We start from the raw sequence: 23,768 nt of genomic DNA, 5'->3' as shown, positions 1-23,768 counted from the left end.
ATGCTATTTCCCATTCTCCCAGCCTTAGGGAGGCTTCTCACCGCCCCCCACCCCCAGTACTGGGCATTTACTGAGGCAGGGGCTGTCGGGAGAGAGGATTTTACATTCCCAGTCCTTTTTATTTTATTTTTTGGTTCTGGGGATTGAACCCATGGATGCTCTAACACAGCTATAACCTCAGCCCTTTTTGTTTTATTTTGAGGCACGATCTAAGTTGCCCTGGCTGGTTTCAAATGTGCAGTCATTCTGCCTCGGCCTCCAGGGTCGCTGGGATTACAGGTGTGGGTCACCGCGCCTGGCTGGAAGACCCTTTTTAAACCTAACACACTGCAACTTTACTTCGAGCCCTTCTCCCTGGGGGCGTGGGCTGGGGGCGGGGCTGGGGGAGGGCTGCAGTCGAACGCAATTCCTAGTTTGCTCTTGGGGGCGGGCTCAGCGGCGGAAGTGGCGGGGCTGGAGATCTCCTTCCGTTCTGAGGCGCTGCGGTGGCCCCGGAGCCGGACTACAGTTGGGGCTGGAGAGTGAGGCGGTGCTGAGATGGAGCAGGTGGGTCCTGCAGAGGTCACTGGGACCAGGTGGTGGTACGAGGGCTATCTCTTGCGGATACCGCTTCGCTGCCCGATGTCCGTTCTCGATTCCGTCCGACCTTTCTCACGCCCCCCGCACTCCAGGTTCCGCCCCCTTCTAGCCCCCGGCTGCACTTTTCCGCGCGCAGTGTTGGGGGTCTCAGACTCTGACCTTCGGAAGCCACGCCTACCTGAGAAGGCCGGGATAAGGACCCGGGAGGGCGTCCGGGATTGACTTCCAAAGCCTCTCTCTTAACTGTGAGGGCAGAGACGAGGGGACTGTATCTAGGTATTGGAGGCGGGAGGGGGGAGGGGTCAGAATCTGGAGAAAAACGTACACATTCCGTTAGGTTTGCAGTCTGCGTCTCCCTGTTATCCGCTGTCTCCCCAACTTCCTCTGGAAACGGCTGTGAATAACTTCCTGTATTCAAAGGGCCCTTTAAAGTATCTTTCTTGAGTTCTTAGAGGTCACAATACCGTTGACAATTGTTCCTAATTGACAGGTGTCCCTCCCCCATACCTTTGGCTTCCAGTGCATCTCCAGATTTCTTCCTTCTAATCCTCTGACATGAGGGCAGAAGTACCGCTTCATATTCTGCCCTGTTGCCCAACCCCTCTCTCTATGCACTGCTTCTGGATGGTTTCTTGTACTCATATAGCATCAGCTTTACCCCAGCTCAGTACCTAAATCACTGGCACGACCTCTCCGTGGATCTCCAGACTAGACTGTCCAGTTGCCAGCGGGACACCTCCCCTTCAGATAGAATTCACTGGGTCTAAATTTGAACTGATGTTTTCCTGCAGATTCATTCTTCCTCTGCTAGCCCACTCTAGCAAGAAACTTGGGGATTATCTTCCATTTCCTCTTTTCTGTCAATTCCTACATCTCAGAAGTGACCTGGTACAGCTCACTTCCTGACCCTCTTACTCCACCTTCTCCACTGTTACCACTCTTGTTGACTTATTTCTCACCAGGTTGACTGTATTAGCTTCCCATAATCTTCCAATCACAACTACTTGCAACCCAGTCTCCAGTTTTGCAAACCATTTAGAACACAAGTCTGATTGTGTTGCTTCCTTGCTTAGAACTCTTTTATGGCTTTCCATTGCCTGCAGAAAAAGGCTGAATCTCTGGCGTGACTAACAGAGCTCTTTGTAATCTGACGTCCTCCCTAGTAATCTCCTGTGTGCATCCTAGGGTCCAGTAACATTGTGCTACTGGATGTGCCTTGCTGTTCATGTTTCTCTGCCATTGCACACACCAGTAGTTGCACACTACTTGTCCTTTAGTGACTTGCTTGTCATTTCTGCATCACTGCTGCCTCCACCCTGCAAGGTGAATTGCCCCTCTGTGTCCCCTTAGCACGCTGGCCATAATAGCATTGTGGCTGAGAATTATAGGTTCCTGAATCAGACTTCTTGGGTTCTTTTTTTTTTTTTTTTTTAAGATTTTTTTTTAAAGATAGACACAATATCCTTACTCTGTAATTTTATTTATTTTTATATGGTGCTGAGGATCGAACCCGGTGCCTCACATGTACCAGGCAAGCACTCTACCACTGAGCTATAACCCCAGTCCCCAGACTGCTTGGGTTCTGATACTGTTTTGTAACCTTGTTGAAGTCAGTGCCTCCGTTTCCTCATTTGTAAAGTAGAGAGAATAATGTGCCTTCCTCATAAGAGTTGTTGTGAGGCTTAATTGAAAGTGTATGTACAGTGCTTAAAACTTGCAGACACATGAATGTTCAATAAATTAATGTTAGTTATTATGATTACCTAAGAACAATCTCGCCTATTGCCTTGGTGCATACCTGTAATCCCAGTGATTTCAGAGACTGAGGCAGGAGGATCTGCAGGTTTGAGGCCAACCTGGGCAACTTAGTAAGAGCCTGTCTCAAAATAAAATAAAAAGGGCTGGGAACGTCCCTCAGAGCACTTGCCTAGCATTTGGGAGGCCTTGAGTTCAATCACCAGTAATGTTAAAAAAAAAAAAAATAGTGTAGTTCAAGTCTAGTTCACTGGCTCTGATTTTTAATTTCATAGGCAGCTTGATGATAGTAGGTGTGGCTTGCTTCTCACTCTTTCCTGGGGCCATAAAGTCTGGCTCTTTGTCGATAAATAAAATGCTGGGGTGGAGGGCATGGGGGCAGGATCTGGATTTATCAAGTGAGGATTTAATGGTGAAAAAGGCCTAGACTTGATATCAGTCTGCTCAGGAAAACAAAGCTGAAAAGGGAAAATGTTACATGGTAAACATTAATTCTACAGAAATGCTGGGAACTGAGGGAGAGAAAGGCCAAATGCACCTTCCCAGAGGAGATGACAATTAGTGAGGGGCGTTAAAATGAGAGTATAAATTTATAAGAGAGAGGCAGGCATAGGCTGGAACATGCTCGGAGAAGGGAGAGCTGGGTCCTTGGAACAAAGCTCCAGTGGGTGCTGTAGGGTGAGGGGAGAAAGGAGGTGAGCTGAAGAAGACACAGGTAGCATCCTCTGCTGAGTCTTTTTCTCACTTGGCTGTGAGGAAGTGCCCCTGGCTTAGGAGCCAGGGTTACTCTGGGGAAGTCTGAAGTACCTGGTATTTGGAGACAGGCTCCATGGGGTGGGGTCCCTTTGCATGCCTCTGGTTGGGTCTAGGCCAGTGTCAGGACTTTTGTTCCTGCTCTTGTGCCTGCCTGGGATGCCCTTCCTCCTTGCCTCTGGCTGATAGCTGCTGATTCTTAAGGCCTGGGCTTTGATGTCCTCTCTTCCCTGACCTCCCCTACTCCAGCCCTGGGATCCCACAGTCCTTTGTTCATTCCTCCCTGAAAATGCTGATTTCAGCGTGAACCACACATTTATCTGTAAATCTTCCTCCCTGAATTAGAGCCCCTGATGGAAAAGAACAGGGTCCTGCAACCCCAGGGACTGACCTGGTATCTAGCACGCTGTAGGCTCTCCATACCTGGGGGTTGCATTCACTTGAGCTCCCACACACCTAGGTTTGTTTGGGAGGGTAGTGTGGGTGAGGCCACTAATCCTGCACATTTGGCAGCTCACCCTTGTTCAGTTGAGTGGTGGAGCTTATTGGCTCCATTTTATAGATGAGAAAGCTGAGAATCAGGGTCACTCAGCAGGAATTTGAAGAACTGTCTCCTGACTCCAGGACCACAGTTTCTCTCAGAAATTGCTTCAGGTCCCACCTTCGAAGGGGGCAGAGGATAAGGTGGTTATCCCACACGGCCAGTTGTGTGTCCTTCTGAACTTTGGCTGGGAAGAAGTTAATCCTGGCCTTTGTGCTGGGAGGAGCCTATGCTGACCAGAGGCTCCCCCACCCCCACCTTTGCTGGAGAGGATTGAGAGGTCTGCCCTCTGCATGACTAGCTCTTTCCAGACTGACGTTGGGGACTGGGCTTCCTCAGCCCTAGTTTTACCTAACAGCATTAAGGAGTGAGACTGGGCTTGACTCACTGGCCTCTGAGTAGGCCCAGGGTCATGGGGTCACTGAACTGGGGGCATCCCTGACATTCAGCCCGGCCTCACATGGGAGGAGGTGGGAGGGCTGTGCAGATCCTCTTGTTGGGGTTTTTCAGTGAACTGCTCCAACAGAACCTCCCTCTACAGGGAGGAGGGGTGTTCAGTGAAGAATCTGGCTTCTGTTTCCACTTGACTCTTCCACTTCCCCAGAAGGAAGGAGAAACACAGCCAGGCCTTGGCTCTGTGCTCTTATTTGCCATGCCCTCCACTCCTTAAATTTCCACTTCTCTGGGCAACTTTCCAAACCTTCTATGGGAGAACAGGTAGGGGCTAGAAGGCCAGCTGTACCCAGGCTGAGGGCAGGAGCCACTGAACCCTGAATTACAGGAAAACTCAAAATGTGCCATCCCTGGCCAGCTGCCTGAGGCTAGGGCCCTTCCTGTCTCCAGCAGGACTGGTGAACTCTCAGTTTGGGCAGAGTACTCTGCTGGACATGCCTGTCCAGGGCCCTGCCTCTCATGCCATATCCATAGAGGGCAGTACTAGTAGTAGTAGCTACCATTAATTAAGCACAGACGCTGTGCATATAGAGTTTCTAATTCTTTTAAGCTCTGTGAATTGGGCACTATCTTATCCTCATTTTATAGATAAGGAGACAGAGATTCAGAGAGCCTCAGTGATTTGGTCAAGGGCACACAGTCTAATAAGGAATGAGCTTGGGCTTTTGATTCCAGATCTGGTGCTGACCCCAAGACTTGCACCCTCTCTCTGTTCCAGGGTAGACATTATGGACATACACATCAGCTAACTTACTAGACATGTGCTATGGCCAGGCACTGTGGCCTGGGCTTCAAGGGCTTGAGAAGAGACAGCCTTTTGGCTCAGGTGTGCTGTGGATAAGGGAGGTGCTGACCCAGAGTCGTGAGAGGTTGGGGGAGCTTGGGTGGTAGAGAAAGCTTTGCCTAGGAGGTATCACTTGAACTCGTCTCTGAAGGGTCTGAGTTGTCCCCTAGTGGACATTCCAGAATGAGGAAGCAGAAGGATAAACAGCTGTGGTGTGACCTGGGGTCAGGAAACTATGGAGGAGTGCTGAGGCCCTGCTGAGGGGACAGGCATCATCAAAGGAATTCAACTCAGTTTGAGTCTTCTCCTTGCATGTGGGGACCCAGGGGAGGGAGAGGAGCAGCCATCTTGCCTCAGAGTGCCCAGAGAACCAGTTTCCCTTGCCTGCTGTGGAGGGGCTGTGTGGGCTCTGGGCAGGGCAGGCCACCAGATGAGGGCAAAGTCCAGCTGCAGGAGAAGCTGTCAGGACAGGGAGGGGTCAGGTGTGAGTGTCCAGTGTACCTGTGCACCTGCCCCTGGAGAGAAGGATGTAAATCCTGGTTCACATTTCCGGAACATCTCCTGTGAGCCTGGTATGCTTCTGGTACTGGGCACTCAGCAGTGAGCAAAGATAGGAGTCCCTGCATTCCAGTGGAGAAGATGGGTGGTAAACACAGACCAGCAGGGCTCAGGGGTAGTCGTGCACATGCCCAGCACATGCAAGGCCCTGGGTTCCATCCCCAGCACTGCAAAAACAAACAAATGAATGAAACAACAACCATGGCTGGGGTTGTGGCTCAGTGACAGAGTGCTTGCCTCATATATGTGATGCCCTGGGTTCGATCCTCAGCATCACATAAAAATAAATAAACAAAATAAAGATATTGTGCCCATGTATAACTAAAAAAAATTAACAAAACAAAACAAACAAACAACAACAACAACAAAACTGAACAAAAAACAGACCAGGGCTTGGGATATAGCTCAGCTGGTAGAGTGCTTGCCTTGCATGCACACAGCCCTGGGCTCGATCCCCAGCACCACACACACACACACACATACACACACACACACACAAAAAGACTAATGAAGATTTCACACATCAGGAGTGTCAAGTGCTGTGAAGCATAAAGCAGGGAAAGGGATGGGGAGGGGATTGGTCAGGAAAGGCCTCTTCACAGGGACGTTTGCATAGAGACCAGAATGGAGGAGTGAGGGAACCAACAGAGCAAGGGCCCTGGGATTGGAGTGTGCTTGATGTGTCCAAGGACAAGAGACCAGTGGGTTGGAGTGGAGGATTCCAACAAGGGAAGATGAGGACTTGTGGGCCACGTGGAAACTTTGACCCTAACTGGCTGAGCTGAAAGCCACTGGAGGTTTGGAGCACTGGAGAGATGCGGTCAGACTTTTAACAGGATCCCTGTGACTGCTGTGTTGAGAATAGACTTGGGACCAGGATAGGAGGAGGTCAGAACTCTGTCTGTGAAGAGATTATGGTTTGGACAGGGGACCTAGAGGTAGTTGACCAGCAGGCAGATACTGGCTGGATTTGGAAGGAAGAACCCACAGATTTGTTGATGGTTTGAATGTTGATGGGGAAGAAGCTGTCCATAGTCATTGGCTGGATGGTTCCTTAGCTCTTTGGGTCTCATGACACCTCTCTCCCCAGCCAAAGGCCCCTGGTAGCAGCTGCATTTGCATTTAGCAGTCCCAGCCCAGCTTAGGGGGAAGCCCACAAGGCTTTGTCTCTTCCTGGAATGGGACTGTGGACAGAGCTCTCAGAGTTTTAGTCTTTCCATAATAGAGTCATCCCCGCAGCTCTTGGTAGACATGTGATGATTAAAGGAGATGATGTCTGCAGGGTGCCACGTGGGCAGTGGCCACTGCCAGCTCCTGCTGGTCTGGCCAGCAGCAGGACATGAGCAAAGCCAGCCTCCTTCCCCCCAGACCCTTGCTTTCTACCTCTTTGTGGACCTGCCATTAACTTGGGCATCCATAAGGGCTGCTTGACTGAGAACCTCACCCCCAACCCCAGCCGGCAGACATCTCCAGGGCAGTAGCCACTCAGGCTATCTTTTTTCTTTCTTTCTTTTTTTTTTTTTAGTTGTTAATGAATAATTTATTTATTTATAGGTGGTGCTGAGAATCGAACCCAGTGCCTCACACATGCCAGGCAAGTGCTCTACCGCTGAGCTACAACCCCAGCCCTCAAGGCTGTCTTTCTTTGGAGAGGAGGCAGAACAGGAATGACTGCTGACCCTCATGCAGTGACTATTGTGTCAGGGATGCTCTAGGCCATTACACTGAATGGGTCATTTACTTTTTACAGTAAAAAGTAGGTGCTGTTTTTAATCCCATTTTACAAAGAAGGAAACTGAGACACTGAGAGATGAAGTGGCTAGGAAGGTGGGAATTCAAAGTTTGACCCTTCTGTGGGCTTGAAGTCCAGTCCTCACTTGGCTTCACTGGTTTCCCCCACTTTGTCCTGGGTTATGGACTCCCTGGCCACCCCACCATATACACTGTGGCCATTTCTGAAGGAATGCAGAGCTACCCAGCATGCACAGCCATTTCTGCTCTTCCCCTTAGCTCCGAGAGGACTTGGAGAATCCACACTGCCCAGAAAGGTGGGTCCTTTCTGGGTATAGGTGAGACTTGTCCCCTAGTCAGTTCACACAGCATGGTTCTGTGGAACCAGCTCTAGCTCTAGACACTTTGGCCCAGCCCTCTGAATAAAGTTGGGGGTCAGAAAGGGAAAGGATGGAAGACACAGGTGGTGGGGTGGGCATCTGTCGAGCACTCAGCCCGTGGTGCTGGGCTGCTCTAGACACTTCTCAGGCCTCGTTGTCTCCCTGGATGTCCAGCCAGTCCAGGGTCTGGACAGGTTTGTGCACTTTGCATGTGCAGCAGCTGCAGCTTACACAACAAGTAAGTGGCATTCATCGTGTCACAGACTTGCCTTGGCCAGAAAATGCCCACTGGGAGCTGCCGTCTGTCAAGCTGCTGACAGGTGGTAGGACCTCTGGACTGTGGCTGGAGGGCTGACAAGGACTTCATCTGTGCCCTTGCCACTTAAGACTTTTGGAAATGAGGAACTGGGGTGGGTGGGCGGGAAGGGGGCTCACCGTCTTGGCACCTTTCCCTCGTGCATGGAGAGTGGGTAGTGTGGGAGATCAGTCCTGGCACATCCCCGAGGGCCTGTGCAGGGAGCAACCCCCAGCGCTCTATCCCTTCCCAAGATGGGAAACCGCCTTTGCCTGGAGCTGGAATAACTTGGCTTCCATATGATGAGGGAACCAGACTGAGAAGTTTGAGAGCTTGCCCTGGGTCACCCAGCAAGTGAATAGTAGAGTTATTAGGTTTTTAAAAAAATATTTAATTTTAGTTGTAGTTGGACACAATACCTTCATTTTATATATTATGTGGTGCTGAGGATCGAACCTAGGGCCCCTCATATGCTAGGCGAGCGCTCTACTGCTGAGCCACACCCCCAGCCCCAGTTTTGTTTGTTTGATTGTTTGTTTGATTTGTACTGGGGATCTAACCCATGGGTACTTAACCACTGAGCCCATCCTCAGCCCTTTTTATTTTTTATTTGAAACAGGGTGTTACTAAGTTGCTGAGGCTGGCTTTGAACTTGCAGTCCTTCTGCCTCAGCCTTCAGAGTTGCTGAGATTACAGGTGCCCACCTTTATGGCTCGCTTAGAGTTCAAATTTGAACCCAAGCTGTTGAGGGTTCCCCCCACCCCGGAGAGGGGGGATGGTGGTGGGGTATTGAATTCAGGGATCACTTGACCACTGAGCCACATCCCCAGCCCTATTTTGTATTTTATACAGGGTCTTAGTTGCTTTGTGCTTCCCTTTTGCTGAGGCTGGCTTTAAACTCTTGATCCTCCTGCCTCAGCCTCCTGAGCCGCTGGGATTAAGGGTGGTTCTTATCACACATTCCTGAGTGTATCCCACCTGCTCCTGCCATTTTCCTCTTGCATAAAGGGTCTTGCCAGCTACTTGTACATCTGGCCCTCAGTATCATCTCTTCTGAACATAAATTGGAATTCTTGTGTGGTATGTTTGTGGAAGCTGAGCTACTAAGGCTTGAGGAGAGAGGGGAGAAGGCAGGCAGACAGGGAGGAAATACAGAACATGAAATTTACTGATGTAACAAGTTTTAGGTGTACATCAGGAGGATTAAGTATATTATTGTTGCCTTTTAAAAATGGATAAGGCCCAAGTTAAATCCCCAGTATCACAATAAAATAAAATAAAAACAAAAATAAATAAAAATCCATCTGAACTAGACATGGTGGCAGTGGTGCACTTGTAATCCCAGCAGTTTCAGAGGCTGAGGCAGGCAGATTGCAAGTCCAGGGTCAGTCTGGGCAACTTAGCAAGGCTCTCAGCAATTTAGCAAGACCCTGTCTCAAAATAAAAAATAAAAAGGGCTGGGGCTGTAGCTCAGTGACAGAGTGCTTGCCTAGCATGCATGAGGTACCAGGTCAATCCTTAGCACTGCATGTAACTAAACAACAACAACAACAACAAAAATAAATAAATAAATAAATAAAGGCATTCTGTCCATCTACAACTACCAAAAAAAAAAAAAAAAAAGCCGAGGGGCTGAGGGTGTAAGTAACAGTGGTAGAGTAAGGACTTAGCATGCTTGAGGCCCTGGGCTTGATCTTCAGTAAAACACACACACACACACATACACACTTTGAGGAAATGGCCTCACAAAGATCACACGTTTAGGAAGGGGGAAGTCCAGGCTTTGAACCCCAGTCTCAGGGTCCATTCTTTTTCCTTTCTTTCTTTCTCTCTTTTTTTTTTGGGGGGGTGCTGGGGATGGGACCCAGGGGCTCAGGTGTGCTAGGCAAGTGCTATACCACTGAGCTATCTCCCCAGTCCCAGTCCATTCCTTTTTCCAGGATATCGGCTGCTGCCTGAGTCTGTTGCCCAGCCAAAACCCTGTTGTAAGCTGAACTGTTAACTAGCGTGTCCTGGAGAGACGGTCTGGGAAGGGCCTTGAGGCCTGTACCCATCCATTCCCTTTGCCTCAAGAGCTGCAGTAACTTGAATAACCCCTGCACCTGACTTGCCCATCCCCGCCCAGTCTAGGGCAACGGGAACCTCTGAGTCCTTGCTGCCTGCCTCCGTCCCCCCTCCCCACGCCTAACAGCTCAGCTTCCACATGTACAGTGTCAAGTCTGCAGCTGTCCCAGGCTGACTGCTTCACGCCACAAGTGCTGTTTCTCTCCTGACACCTCTGAAGGTGCTTGGGGGGGGGGGGCAGCCCTGCCATCTCCGTCCTCACAGCTCTCACTCTTGCCTCCCTGTGAGGCCAGGGCATGTGCCAGCCTCTGCCCTCTGATGGAGGTCTGGAAACAGCCAGAGAAACAGCGCTTGGGGAACTGATGGGGCTGTGTTCAGGCCAAGGCATGTTTCACTCTCTAGCCTGGTGGAGCTCAAAGGCTTTTTTTTTTTTTTTTTTTTTAATATTTTTTAGTGTTGATGGACCTTTATTTTATTCATTTATTTATATGCGGTGCTGAGAATTGAACCCAGTGCCTCACACATGTGAGGCAAGCACTCTACCACTGAGCCATAACCCCAGCCCCTCAAAGGCTTTTTGAAGTCATGTGAATGAGCCACACTTTCACACTGTAACCTGGGGGACTCTGCAGCCACCGTCACTCACAGCAGTCCTTTTTGGTTTGTTTCTTTAATTTTGGTGCTGGTGATTGAATCTAGGGCCTTGCGTATGCTGTACACATGCTCTACCACTGAGCTGCACTCCCAACAGTCAGGTTTTTATGTTTTACATACTGAGGTTCTGAGTAAAAAAAAAAGAATTAAGTTTCTCTTGATTAAAAAAAGGAATTTAAGCTGGGTGCTGTAGCGCACGCTTGTAAGCCCTGCGGCTGGGGAAGCAGAGGCAGGAGGATCCCGAGTTCAAAGCCAACCTCAGCAATTTGGCAGGTGTTAAGCAACTCAGTGAGACCCTGTCTCTAATAAAATACAAAATAGGGCTGGGGATGGGACTCAGTGTGCTCCTGAGTTCATCCCCGGTACCCCCCTTCCCCCCCAAAAAAGGAGTATATAAAACCACTCAGAATCAGTGACTGCCCAAGATCAGGTGCAGGTCTCTTAATTTGGGACCCAGGCTCTCTGTGGACTTGGAGTTGCTTGGTGAGGAGGCTGATGTGGAACCCCTTCCGCTGACTCTTGGCCACTCCCCCTCCCACTGAGCCCAGGGCCTGGTCCTGTGCCCCCTAGCTGCTTCAGCGCTCCTGGATCCCAGCACCTCTGCTCTAAGCCTCGTCTCATCTCTCACCCAGGGACTTCTGGGTGTGTGAGTGTCAGTGCGGTTGCCACTCCAAGTGAGTCTCACATCTAAGCTATTGTGCCACCCAAGTCCTGTGTCCAGGGAGGGAGGTGGAAACCAGGACGAGCTGGGGAAGGAGGTGGGGAGGGGCACGGATAGAGGTGATGGGGGCGGAAGCACCAGTCCTAAGGGTAGAGAGGTGGAGAGGAAAAATCCCAGACAGACATGCGGGACATCCCATCTGAGGGCTCTGGACACCCTCATACATTCCTGACGGGAATGCATGCTGCAAAGGGAATTTGGCAGCAGCCTAACAAGACCACACATGCAGCTTGACCCAGCAATTCCACTTCGAGGAATCTGTCCTAAAGATACACTTCCAGCAACAGGAAAATAACTACATACTATGTTTTTCATTGTAGCGTTTCTGATCGTTACAAATCTAAATGTTTCTTCATAGGAGGTGAATTGGCTCAAATGTGGCTCATCACAAATGAAGTACTAGGGCTGGGGAGGTAGCTCAGTGTGTACAAGGTCATGCTCCAGCACTAAGAGAGAGAGAGAGAGAAAAAAAAGGGTACTTAACAACCTTATAAATTAGGAAGATCTCTATAGGGAGATATAATAGGGAGTGATTTCTAAGATATATTGTTAAGTGAAAAAACAAAACAAAACCCAAAACAGCATCTGTGACAGGCCACTGTATATATAAGAAAGATACAAGAGATATATATACATATATATAAAGAAATACAGGAGTGTAAATCAAGATACTAAATAAGGGCCCTGGGTTCAATCCCTAGCACCATAAAAAAAAAAAAAAAAGGACACTTAAAGAGAAGTTACTCTTATGATTGAAATCTGTCCCCTGCCCCCCCCTTGCAAAAAAAGGATACATCAAAGTGCTGTCCCCTGAACCTCAGAATGTGACCATTGTCTGGAAATGGGTTCATTGCAGATTTATGAGTTAAGCTGAGCTCATGTTGGAGTGGGGTGGGCCCCTAATCCAATAGGACTAGTGTCCCTATAAGAAGACAGCCATGTGAAGACGCTGCAATGGAAGCATCATGTGACAACAGCCTAGAGTTACACAGCTGCAGGACAGGGAATGCCTGAAGTGGCTGGTGACAGCCGGACCTGGGAAGAGGCAAAAAATCAGAGGGGAGTATGGCTCTGCCTTGGTTTTGAACTTTAGCTTCCAGAACTATGAGAAAGAAAAATGGTTTTTTCTTTTCTTTTTTTCTTCTTTTGGTATTGGCAGTTGAGTCCAGGGGCGTTTTACCACCGAACTACCTCTCTAGTTCTTTTTATTTTTTGGTACTGGGGATTAAACTCAGGGGCACTCATCCACTGAGCCACATCCCAGTCCTATTTTTTTTTTTTTAATTTAGAGACAGGATCTCACTGAGTTGCTTTGTGCTTCACCATTGCTGAGGCTGGCTTTGAACTCGGGATCCTCCTGCCTCAGCCTCCTGAGCTGCTAGAATTACTGGCATGCATTACCATGTCTGGCCCTCTCTAGTCCTTTTTATTTTTATATTTTTAATCTTGAGGCAGGGTCTTGCTAAGTTGCTGAGGTTCTTGCCAAATTGCTGAGGCTGGTCTCAAACTTGTGATCCTCCTGTCTTAGCCTCCAGAGTTGCTGCGATACAGGCATGGACTACCAGCAAATTGGTAGATCAGGGACGCTAGGCCTGGGGGCCACACAGCAGGGAGGGAGTGCTCTGGAGCTCCTTTTCTCTTAGGATTTATGAGAGCCCTATGTTTGCACAGCATGTTAAGGAATCCCTGTGGGCTTTGGTGGTCTTATCTGTAAAATAGAAGGAACCATCCTTCTCTGCGTGGGCATGGACACCATGGTAGAAGTTCAGGCTTTGGGCAGCAGAACACTGGGCTTACCTTGGAAATGGCAGGCTCTCGCTCTCTTTAGGCTTTTCTCTGTTCCTTTCTGCTGCATACAAGGAGCTGAGGGCCAGGAGCCCCTCTGGAGTGTTTGTTTATTCAGCAGTAGTTATGAACTACTACATGCATTGTGTTGAGTACCAGGGAGACCGCAGTGACCATGTCACCCACCCTTGAGGTTTACAGAAGTTCTACTAAGAGAAAGGGTGAACCATAAACTAGAACAGTAGAGATTCCAGACAATGAGGAGTTGGCTGAGGAGGTTAAAGCAGTGTGACATACTGTGCTCTGAGTGGGGAGGGACGCTGAGCCAAGGGCCTTTGAACTGCCTTTGGAAGAGCTGTGGAAGAATATTCCAGACAATGGAGAGAGTCAGATCCTGGGGCCGGAGGCAAATCAGGGCTGCCACATTGAGGGATTTGAAAGAAGGCCATGTTGTGGTAGTGGTAGTGAGATGGGGCTCCCTGGTAAGAGCTGGGCAGAGGCCACCCCCAGAGGGACTGATGAGGATTGGGCCTGCTGTCCCATGAGTGGCAGGAGCCCTGGGGTGGTGCTTTGTAAAGCTTCCTTTGGCCACAGTGTGGGGAAGGGGTAGTTAAGGGGTGCGAGAGGCGGCCTGGAGATCCATGAGCAGCCACCGGCCGGAGGTGATGAAAGTTGGGCCTGGGGTGGCGGTGAGGGGGTGGAGTTGGAGAGAAGGTCCAAGATGTCCGCAGAGCGCGCGCGCACACACACACACACACACACACACTCTGCAGAGTTCCTCCCAGTTGCCATGGATTAGTGGTGGAGGGGAGGGCTGGCTGCTGGGAGGGAAAGTGGCTTTGTGCTGGGAAAACAAAGAACAGAGCCTGGGGCCTCTTCTCCTGGGGGTGGTGCAGGCCAAGAGGCTGTTGACAGGACCAGAGGCTGACCACCAGGCTGGGCTTGGCAGGAACAGGCTGTGTCCCTGGGCATCTGGGAGTGGGTAGGTGCCCAGCTGAGGAGCCCCAGGGCCCTCCAGGGTGAACCATGGGGCTGCTGGGCTCTTGGCAGGGAGGGCAAAGAAGGGCAGAGAGTAGGAGGGATGCTCACTGCCCTCCCAGCCTGGGAAGCCAGACCCATGGAGGGAATTTGGGCAGAGACTGTCCTGGATTGTGGGGTTGGGATAGGGTGGGGCGCCAGATGTTTTTGGAACAAATGAGGGCCCAGGGGATATATGTGGCCTTCAAGACCCTGACAGCCACTTCCCTCTTTCCTAGCCCTGCTGCTGAGGCCCTGCCTTCCCCACCCCAACGTGGGGCCACCAGGATGAGCACACGACCCCGGGAACTGACTCGTGACTTGGAGCGCAGCCTGCCAGCCGTGGCTTCCCTGGGCTCATCATTGTCCCATAGCCAAAGCCTCTCATCACACTTCCTCCCACCACCTCCAGAGAAGCGCAGGGCCATCTCTGATGTCCGCCGCACCTTCTGCCTCTTTGTCACCTTCGACCTGCTCTTTATCTCCCTGCTGTGGATTATCGAGCTGAACGTGAGTAGGGGCAACGCTGGAGGGACAAGCTATGTTTGGGAGTCACCCCTGCGCAGTTCAGCATCTACTGCGTGGGGGGATTGTCTCTTCCATGGGGTTGATTATCTGGGACTAGTGAAGAACAGGAGACAAGAACAGTTGCTGTCATCTGCATGAAGAAAACGGGGCTATGACCAGCTGAGTCTTTTGGCTGCTGCTGCTCAACAAGTATAAGAAGGAGGGGGTTGAACAGACCCTCTGGGTGCTGAGCTGGGCGCTTGGCTCTGCACCATGCTGCCCCCTAGTGGAAGTGGAGGACAATCAGAGCTGGCTGAGCCCATGAAACTATCTTGTCTTCTTTCTGCCCTACTTTATTGTCTGGCTCTAATTCATTCATTCATTCAGAGAACATTTTTTGAGTTCCTGCTCTGCCCAGGCATTGTGCTAAAAGCAGAGGGACAGTGGGAAGGAAAACAGTAAAACTCTGAGTTCCTCATGGCTCTGGTTTTGGTGAGATGCCACCTCGTGCTTGGAGACAGAACTGTCTCACCCTATCCCACACAGTGCTCGCCACCGCAGGAACACAGTCTAGCTGGTGGCGGGGCCTCATCTGACCTCAGCACTCAGAGCAGGGTGTCCCAAGCCTGGTCTCACCCCAGCTCCTCTGTTCACTGTGACCTCAGCCCCTTGGGGCCTCCCTCTGCTTTCCTCTGCAGCGTGGGCTCCCCATCAAGGTTCTGAGTGACAGTAGCCTGGTCTTAACTTGAGTGATAGGAAAGCAAAGCCTCTCTCTTTTTCTTACTTTTCTTTTTTTCTCTCCTCTTCTTTCCCCTTTTCTTCTTTCCTCCCTTTCTGCCTCCCTCCCTCCCTCCCTTCCTTCCTTGGTCTCACTGTGTTGTCCGGGCTGGCCTTGAGCTTGTGGGCTCAAGTGGTCCTCCTGCCTCAGCCTCCTGAGTAGCTGGGACGGTAGGCGCATGCCACCACACTGGTTGACAGTGCCTTTCTTTATAGAAGTGGAGTTTGGGGAAGGGGCTGGCATAGGTATAGAGACAACAAGTTTTATTTGGGGCATGTTGGTCTGAAAAGAAAGGCAGGGCTCAGGGCAGGTGTCTGTCCTTTGTGCACCAGAGATGAGATGGCACTGTCAGTGAGCTGGAGCAGCTGCCATGGAGGGCCTTGGGGCATCTTAACAATGAAAAAACTGAGACCCAGCAAGGTTCAGGGCTTTTTGCAGAGCTTCTGAGTGCTCAGAATCCTTCCTTTCAAAGGTTCCAACTAAGACAAAGCAAAGAAGAAAATTCACACACAGCCTATGTTCAATCCAGATTTTATAACTGGAGAAGGGCTGAAAATTTTTTGACAATTTTTCTTTTGAGATTATTTGGCTGTCAGGTGAGAAGACTCAGCAGTCTCATGTGTACTTGAGATTCCTGCAAAGAGAATCTAACCACAAATTGTTTTCAAATGTAATGAAAATGCCAGAATACTGGATTTAACTCTTCGTAGAATCCCTGTAATGTTTCCCCTGGATGACACTTAATGAAAATTTTATTAATTTTCAGTTTCGTAGTTCTATCTTGGTATTTTGGACTCTATGTATTTTCAGTTCTGTAGCAGACTGTGTTGTCCAGGCAAGGACCCCTGTTGGGTTGTGTGACCAGCAGAGAGACTGGCAAATCAGGGAGTGAAACATGATTATTGAGTCCTGATCTGGGTGGTGCTAGTGGGTCCCCATGCTGTGTGTGACTGAGGGACCTGGTCCGGCATTCAGAGCCACAGAGACTGCAAAGGGTAGGAGGGGCTGTGGAGCCCAGGGGCAGGAAGAAGAGGGCAGGGTTGAGTGCCAGACTGGGACTCTTCGGGCAGGCCAAAGTAGAGGTGATGTCAGATTTCATGAAGCCCAGGTGGTCTTGGGGTAGAACCACATGGTGGGGATTGGAGGGGCATTCAAGTGTCAGTGTATGTCCATCAGCATTCAGACTGCTGTCCCTCTTCCTAGCCCCAGGATTTTCTGGAAGCTTTATAAAGATTCCTGGTATTCAGCCTCAGATTCGCACTGAGGCCTGATTGTCAGTGTCTTTAATAAACCCCCTAAATCCAGCACTAAATCCAGATGACCTGCCAGAGGCCAGAAGCCCCAGTCTAGGTGGGTGTGAAGGGTCTTCCTCAGTGGGGTCCCTGGGCTCCATTCCCTGGGGTCACCTCACACCCCCTCCTCTCCAGGGGTGCTGGCACCCCCATCCTTCAGAGGACTCATACCTCAGTCTGGTTCCCAGTGTCCATACAGCCCCTCACCTTCCACACCCCTGACATTGAAGTCTCAGGGATCCTGGTGAAAATGAGGCAGTGAGGTGCCTTCAGCTGGTTCCCTTCTTTCTACCACACACCCAATCTTATCAGGGGACTTGGCTCCCATCCTCGGTCTTTGGGGTAGAGACAGGAGCGAGGACAAGTCTCCTGACTCCCCACACCATCTTCTCTGGCAGGTTGATAGATTTTGTCCATTAAGCCCAAACCTAATCAATTGATTTGCTACCTGGGGCTCTGTCTGACACCACCACCCACCCCGGCCCCCACCACCCACCTCAGTCCCCATCACCTCAGATGGATTATTGGCTGGGAAGGTGGAGCACCACAGTGCTGGGAGGAAAATGGAATTACATGAGAGCAGATTCCCAGCACCTCCCTGCACTGCTCCAAGGCCACCAGACCTGCCGCCCTAGGCCAGCGCACTGGAATCCAGCCCTGCCCAGCTGGGCTGCCTGGCTCCTGGAGGAACAGTATTGGTACCTCTGGCTGAGCTCCCTTGGTGCTTTGGGAACCCCTTTGGGTGGTGGCTTAGCCTTTTTAGCCTCTTCTCCCGGTCCCCCAGCCCCTCCTACCTCCCCCTTCTGGGAGGTGGGGGCAGCCCCGGGGACTCGGCTCTGCCCGCAGAGCTCTTCCTGTCTTCCTCCCCCAGACCAACACAGGCATCCGCAAGAACCTGGAGCAGGAGATCATCCACTACAACTTTAAGACGTCCTTCTTTGACATCTTTGTGAGTGGCTTTGGGAGACCCCAGGGCCCCGGGGGCAGAGGGAGCAGTGAGGTGCCTTCGGCTGGTTCCCTTCTTTCTACCACACACCCAGTCTTATCAGGAGACTTGGCCCCCATCCTCCGTCTTCCAGAAGATCCTCAGTGGGGCCCCACCTTCAGAGAGCCCCAGTGGGATGAGGGAGACAGGATCCCGTCCAAAATCCCATCCAGATTGTCTCAAAGAAATGCTGAGCAGGCTGGGGGCAGTTCACCCTGCAGCTGGGTGGGGACGCAGCTTGCCTCTGACGGTCTGGTGCCCTCCTCGGTTAGGTCCTGGCCTTCTTCCGCTTCTCTGGACTACTCCTGGGCTATGCTGTGCTGCGACTCCGCCACTGGTGGGTGATTGCGGTAAGATGCCACTTTGCCACCACCTGGGGTCAGGGGCTGGGATGGGGGAGGACTCACCCCCAGCCTCTGCCTTCCCTCTTGACCTCTTTCCTTCTCTCCTGTCAGGTCACTACACTGGTCTCCAGTGCCTTCCTCATTGTCAAGGTTATCCTCTCTGAGGTCAGTGGGCTTCTCCTAAGAAAGGGCCCTTTCTTTGGCTTTGGGTGTCTGCCTCTGTTGTCAGGGTTGGAATGAGGGGGACTCCTGTCTTTTGATATTTCCAAGGAATCATCCTCTGCTTCCTGCACTTATCCCCCCACCCCAGAAACCAAAGTTCTTCCTACAGCCTAACCCTGGTATGTCCTGCTGCAGACTCAATTAATCCATCTCAGAGGCATGTGCCACAGAGGGTATCTAAGCATATGGTGCCGGGAATGGGGTTTATGATACCAGAGTTGGTGGCTCCAGGAAGGGGCTCTGGGTTTGAGGTGACCCCCGCCCCCCGCCGCTGTGGAACTCAGCCCCCTCCTTCCACCTTAGCTGCTCAGCAAAGGTGCGTTTGGCTACCTGCTTCCCATCGTCTCCTTTGTCCTTGCCTGGTTGGAGACCTGGTTCCTTGACTTCAAAGTTCTACCCCAGGAGGCTGAGGAGGAGCGATGTGAGTCCTGGGGGACAGAGTGAGGGCAGTGAGGGTAAGCCCAGCCCTAAGGGAGGAGAGTTTCAGAAATGAGAGTGAGTTCTGAGCCATTTGCCTCCTAGGAGCAGCTCTAGAGCCTGGGGTGGGGAAAGGGGACCCCAGGCTACTTCTGCATGACTGTCCTTGGTCTGGGATGATGGTTGCCCATGTCTGCTCCCCCAGGGTATCTTGCTGCCCAGGCTGCTGTTGCACGTGGACCCCTGCTGTTCTCTGGCGCTCTGTCTGAGGGCCAGTTCTACTCACCCCCAGAATCCTTTGCAGGTGAGGGCTGGTGGGTGGGGAGCTGAAAGGGAGGGGCTGTGTGAGGCGAGGGTGGGCTGGGCCTGTTCTTTCTGTTCTTCCCTCAGGCTCCCTGGGGAAAGCCAACAACCTCTCCCCCACATCCCTGCACTTCAGGTCCCTGAGCCCTACCCCCTCCCACACTCCCCACCCCCTGCCATTGTCATCTCTGCTTGTTTTCCACAGGGTCTGACAATGAATCAGATGAGGAAGTCACTGGGAAGAAAAGTTTCTCTGCCCAGGTATTTGGCTGCCTACCCTGAGCCTCCTCAGAGTGTGCACCTGAAAGGGCCACCGCTGGCCTCAGCCAGGGTGGACCTCAGGACTGCTCCTTGGGCCAGACAAGCCCCTTGGTGTGCCCCATGCCTGGGGACCCAGGAGGAGCTGGCACAGCCACAGGCCTCAGGAAGCCCCCAAGACCCCTGGGAGAGCAGCCCAGACCCCATGTCTAACTGGATCAGGCCCCCATCTGACCCCTTCCTGCCTCTCACTCCTGACCAGGAGCGAGAGTACCTCCGCCAGGGGAAGGAGGCCACTGCCGTGGTGGACCAGATCCTGGCCCAGGAGGAGAACTGGAAGTTTGAGAAGAATAATGTAAGAAGCCCCTTTGCTACCTGCCCCTCCTGTGTGTGTTAGAGTTTTCACTCCTTTCCTGAGGCCCGAGGCATATATTTGAGGGTTGCATGGGTTGGAGTCCTATTCCTGCCCCGAGAGGGGGCCCAGGCTGGATCTGACACTTCCTGTCTCCCCCATGTGGGAGCTCAGTCCTCATTCCCTGCTGCTCTGAGCCCTCGGCTCCCACTTTGAAGGGGAAGCCAGGCTCTGCCCTGTGTCCGGTGTTTTGTTTCATGATCAAAACAATATTATCTACAAAGATTGCAGAGAGCTTAGAAAACAGGGAAACACGCCCCAGTCCCTCTCTCTCTAGCCAGTCCCTATGGCAGCCCTTGTTGGCTTAGAGATGTGGTTCTTCATGGTCACAGCTGTAGCTGGACTCCTGTCCTTCAACTTAAGATCAGAAGCTTTCCTCAGAACCACCATTTAAAATTTTTTTTTTTTTTAGTTGTTGATGAACCTTTATTTTATTTTATTTATTTTTATGTGGTGCTGAGAATTGAACCCAGTGCCTCACACATGCCAGGCAAGCGCTCTACCACTGAGCCACAGCCCTGGCCCAGAACCACCATTTTTTAATGGCTGCTCAGATAGCCCCCAAATCCTGGTGAAAACCTGTCCTGCCTGTCACTCATTCATGCCACAACCCACCCCATGCTCCTCCCTACCACCCTTCTGTCCCTGCCACAGGAGTATGGGGACACTGTGTACACCATCGAGGTTCCCTTTCATGGCAAGACCTTCATCCTGAAGGTGAGTGAAGGGAGGAGGATCCTGGAGCCTCCTGTTCCATCTGGGGCTTTAGGAAGGGGCTGAGGGACCCCCCTGCAGCACCCCCACCACAGGGAAGGGCTGGTGTGCCCGAGCCCCTCTGACACCACCCGCCTCCACCTGTCCTGCCCAGACCTTCCTGCCCTGTCCTGCGGAGCTGGTGTACCAAGAGGTGATTCTGCAGCCCGAGAGGATGGTGCTGTGGAACAAGACAGTGACTGCCTGCCAGGTCAGCCCTGCCTCCCCACATGTGTCAGGGCCCAGCCATATCCTAGAGTGACCAGTAACAACAAGGGGACGTGGCTTCCCCCTCTGTAAAATGCGGTGATGGTCTTAGTGCCTCCTGGGCCAGGGCAGGAGGTGGGAAGCAGGAGTATGCTTATGGAGTGCCCAGCCCAGGGCCCACAAAGGGTGATGGCTTTTAGTCCTGGGTCCCAGTCAGGGAGGAGGCTGGTTTAGGAGGTTCCTGACATGTGGACTGTCCCTGGGGCTTTCCTGGCGTGGGCTATACCTCATGTCCCCCTGATGGGCCCTCAGATCCTGCAGCGGGTGGAAGACAACACCCTTGTTTCCTACGACGTGTCTGCAGGGGCTGCAGGTGGTGTGGTCTCTCCCAGGTGAGTATCCCCACACCCTCTTCTCACAGTCAGGCCTCCTTGGGCTCTGTTTTGTTTTTTGTTTTTTGTACTGGACATTGAACTCAGGGCACTCGACTACTGACCCACATCCCCAGTCCTATTTTGTATTTTATTTAGAGACAGGGTCTCACTGAGTTGCTTAGTGCCTCGCTTTTTGCTGAGGCTGGCTTTGAACTTGCGATCCTCCTGCCGCAGCCTCCCTAGTTTCTGGTATTGCAGGTGTGTGCCACCATGCCCAGCTCTCTTTGAGCTCTGTGCCCCCAGTTCTAACCTTCCCTCCCCCAGGGACTTTGTGAATGTCCGGCGCATAGAGCGGCGCAGAGACCGGTACCTCTCATCAGGAATTGCCACCACACATTGTGCCAAGCCTCCAACGCACAAATATGTCAGGTGAGCCGGGGCCTTGCCTGGGATCATGCCGCAGCCCCTCTCCTGGAAGCAGTGAGCAGCACAGGGTACAGTGTGTGCAGCTGGGCACATTCTCCTGCTGAGGTCGTGTTCCTGCTCTGTCCCGCCAGGCCTTGCCCCTCCCAGCCCCTAATCCTGTTAATCTTGCTGACTGGAACCAGGCCACCAGGCTGGAGGGACATGCGGTGGGCAGCTGGCTGGGATAGATCAGGGTGGGAACTAGTCCAGGAAGCAGGGCTGGGAGCCATGGGGTTGCTCTGGATCTGGCTTCTGGGCTTCATCTTCCTGCCTCAGGAGACTCGGGTCCCCCGAGGGTCCCTTTCCTCCTCCTCCTCCCCCATCCCCTTAGCCTCACCTTTCTCTTGGACCGCGCAGGAGTCCCCTCAGAGTAAGAGAAGTGGGGTCTTCCTGTGCCTGTCCCAGGCTTCCTTCTGCTTCTCCCCACCCTCTAACCCCGACTGCAAAGCCGCGGGCCTCCTGTGGGTCTCACGCTTCCCCGCAGAACGCTCTTCTTAGAATGTGAGATTGGGGCTCTCGGCCCTGCGAGGGACTTGCTGGGTGAAGGGCAAGCTTGTTTCCACTCTGGGTGCCAACTTCCTTATCTCTGGAGTGGGCCTAAGCGTGCTCAGTGGCCTGAGGGAGAATGAAAGGCCATCAGAGGTGAACTGGGTCCCAGCCCTGATGGCCTCCTGGGAAAGCGCCCTCTTCTGGAGGCTGACGGCACACGTGCTCCCTGAGTTGGGCAGGGGTGAGGAGTGGCAGGCACCCTTTCACAGCCAGAGCTGACCTCACTCACATCCCTGGGCAGAGCTGGTGAGGGCTGAAAAGATAGCGAACTCTCTGCCATTGGGGTGCACAAGCACCAGCAACTGTTGGAGGAGCAACACCAAGTGGGTGGCACTGACGGCTGATACCCCAGCTTCTGGACACCAGGTGTGAGCCTGCTGAGACAGGGTACAGTTCTTGGACCAGCATCTGCACTCCCTCTTCCATCCCAATGCAAGCTGGGCCTGGAGCAGACAGTGGGGTGGGCAGGGGCCTTGCTGGCTCCCGTGTGCCCCTCCCTCAGTGATAACTCTGTCCTCAGGGGAGAGAATGGTCCTGGGGGCTTCGTCGTGCTCAAATCAGCCAGCAACCCTCGAGTCTGCACTTTTGTCTGGATTCTTAACACAGATCTCAAGGTGGGCACCCGGGGCTATGAGTCAGGCCTGTGGGGTAGAGGGGACACTGCTCCTGGCTTGGTTGCTGAGTGACCTTGAGGGCTCTCTGCCTTGCTCAGGGGCCCCTACTCAGCCCACTTCGTGACTTGAGGATTAGGGCAGGGTCCAGATGGTGTTCTAGCCGCGAGTTGCAGGAGGACATGGGCCTTCCCCATCTTACCTCTGATCCTGAGGCCCTGAAGTGGGGTGGCTGGCTGCCAGCCCAGACCCACCAGCTCTGTTTGTGTGGCTGCTGCCAAGCCCCAGGCACAGCGTGTTCTTCCCACCAGGAGTGCGGGGAGCAGGGCCCAGGCAGGATCCCAGAGCCGCACCTGCATTCTGGCCAGAGCACTCCTCCCCGTGCCAGCTTGAGGGGGAGGCCCTGCTAAGGATGAGCCATGGTGTGACTTCTTCCTGCCTCCCCCAGGGTCGCCTGCCCCGGTACCTCATCCACCAGAGCCTCGCAGCCACCATGTTTGAATTTGCCTTTCACCTGCGGCAGCGCATTGGAGAGTTGGGGGCCCGGGTGTGAACATGCCCTTCTGCTACCCTGCAGGTCGGGGTACTGCCGCCACAGCCTCCAGAGCTAGAAAGGGGGGCTGGTTGGGCTTTCCATGGCCCACAGAGAACCTGGCCCCAAGCAGTGGGTAGCACTTTGGTCCCAAGCTACTTCCCTGCCCTGAGCCGCACTGTCTGGAACCACGGTCCTGAGCAGGTGTGGGGTGGAGCATGTGGACTCTGGGGGCTGCTGGCTGAAGAAGTGGGGTCTGTCCTGCTGATGTTTACATGACATCCCTGCCCTCTGGAGAAGTTGCCATCCCGGACTTTGTCAGGGGAGAGCTGGGATGGAAGCTCAGACTTGGTTTCAGAGGGCCAGCGCCCTGGGCAAGACAGAGCAAGGCAGAGCAGCCTGTCACCAGTGTTAAGGTGAAGGAGCCTTCGTCTGCCTCCTTTGTTATCAAGGTTTTTTAGAGTTATTTAAAGGGTCTGGGACCTTTTTCCATATGCACCTGTGGAGGAGTGGGGGCAAGTGAGGGGGCGGTGGGTGCTGGTAGTGAATTTCTGCCTCTCCCAGGTTGTCCCTCTCTCCCCAGGCCTCCTTGGGGACCTTTGTAATTTGAGCCAATTAAACACATGAATGAAGAAAAAAAAAAAAAAAAAAAAGCCCTTTCTGCTTCTGCTGCCTTGTCCTGGGCCTGG

General features: G+C 52.5%; 1 protein-coding gene across 4 annotated transcripts; it reads left to right on the top strand.

Moving 5' to 3' along the window:
- The first annotated feature begins 419 nt into the window (after positions 1-419).
- On the top strand, positions 420-23,711 carry Stard3 (StAR related lipid transfer domain containing 3). 4 transcript variants are annotated; one of them, XM_048785189.1, is made up of 16 exons: positions 464-546; positions 6,978-7,017; positions 14,310-14,580; positions 17,519-17,596; positions 17,905-17,982; positions 18,088-18,141; positions 18,502-18,619; positions 18,821-18,919; positions 19,124-19,179; positions 19,439-19,531; positions 20,243-20,305; positions 20,457-20,552; positions 20,861-20,940; positions 21,247-21,351; positions 22,457-22,550; positions 22,996-23,711. In XM_048785189.1, the coding sequence occupies exons 3-16, from the start codon at positions 14,359-14,361 to the stop codon at positions 23,098-23,100; spliced, it is 1,341 nt and encodes a 446-aa protein (XP_048641146.1). In that variant the 5' UTR covers positions 464-546; positions 6,978-7,017; positions 14,310-14,358; the 3' UTR covers positions 23,101-23,711. The 4 variants fall into 4 exon arrangements, with proteins under 4 accessions (XP_015362135.1, XP_048641146.1, XP_048641138.1 ...); XM_015506649.2 differs by lacking the exon at positions 6,978-7,017 and having other exon boundaries at positions 420-546; XM_048785176.1 differs by lacking the exons at positions 464-546; positions 6,978-7,017 and adding an exon at positions 13,909-14,035.
- Positions 23,712-23,768: the final 57 nt, after the last annotated feature.

This window comes from Marmota marmota, unplaced genomic scaffold (genome assembly GCF_001458135.2).
Source record: "Marmota marmota marmota unplaced genomic scaffold, marMar, whole genome shotgun sequence".
Classification (NCBI taxonomy): Eukaryota; Metazoa; Chordata; class Mammalia; order Rodentia; family Sciuridae; genus Marmota; species Marmota marmota.
This window is presented reverse-complemented; position numbering and strand designations above follow the sequence as displayed.

Coding starts and splice junctions, on each gene's coding strand:
- Stard3 (XM_015506649.2), top strand. CDS start 14,359: ATGAGCACACGACCCCGGGAACTGACTCGTGACTTGGAGCGCAGCCTG. Junction 20,306..20,456: donor GCAAGACCTTCATCCTGAAG/GTGAGTGAAGGG, acceptor TGTCCTGCCCAG/ACCTTCCTGCCCTGTCCTGC. Junction 22,551..22,995: donor TTCTTAACACAGATCTCAAG/GTGGGCACCCGG, acceptor TGCCTCCCCCAG/GGTCGCCTGCCCCGGTACCT.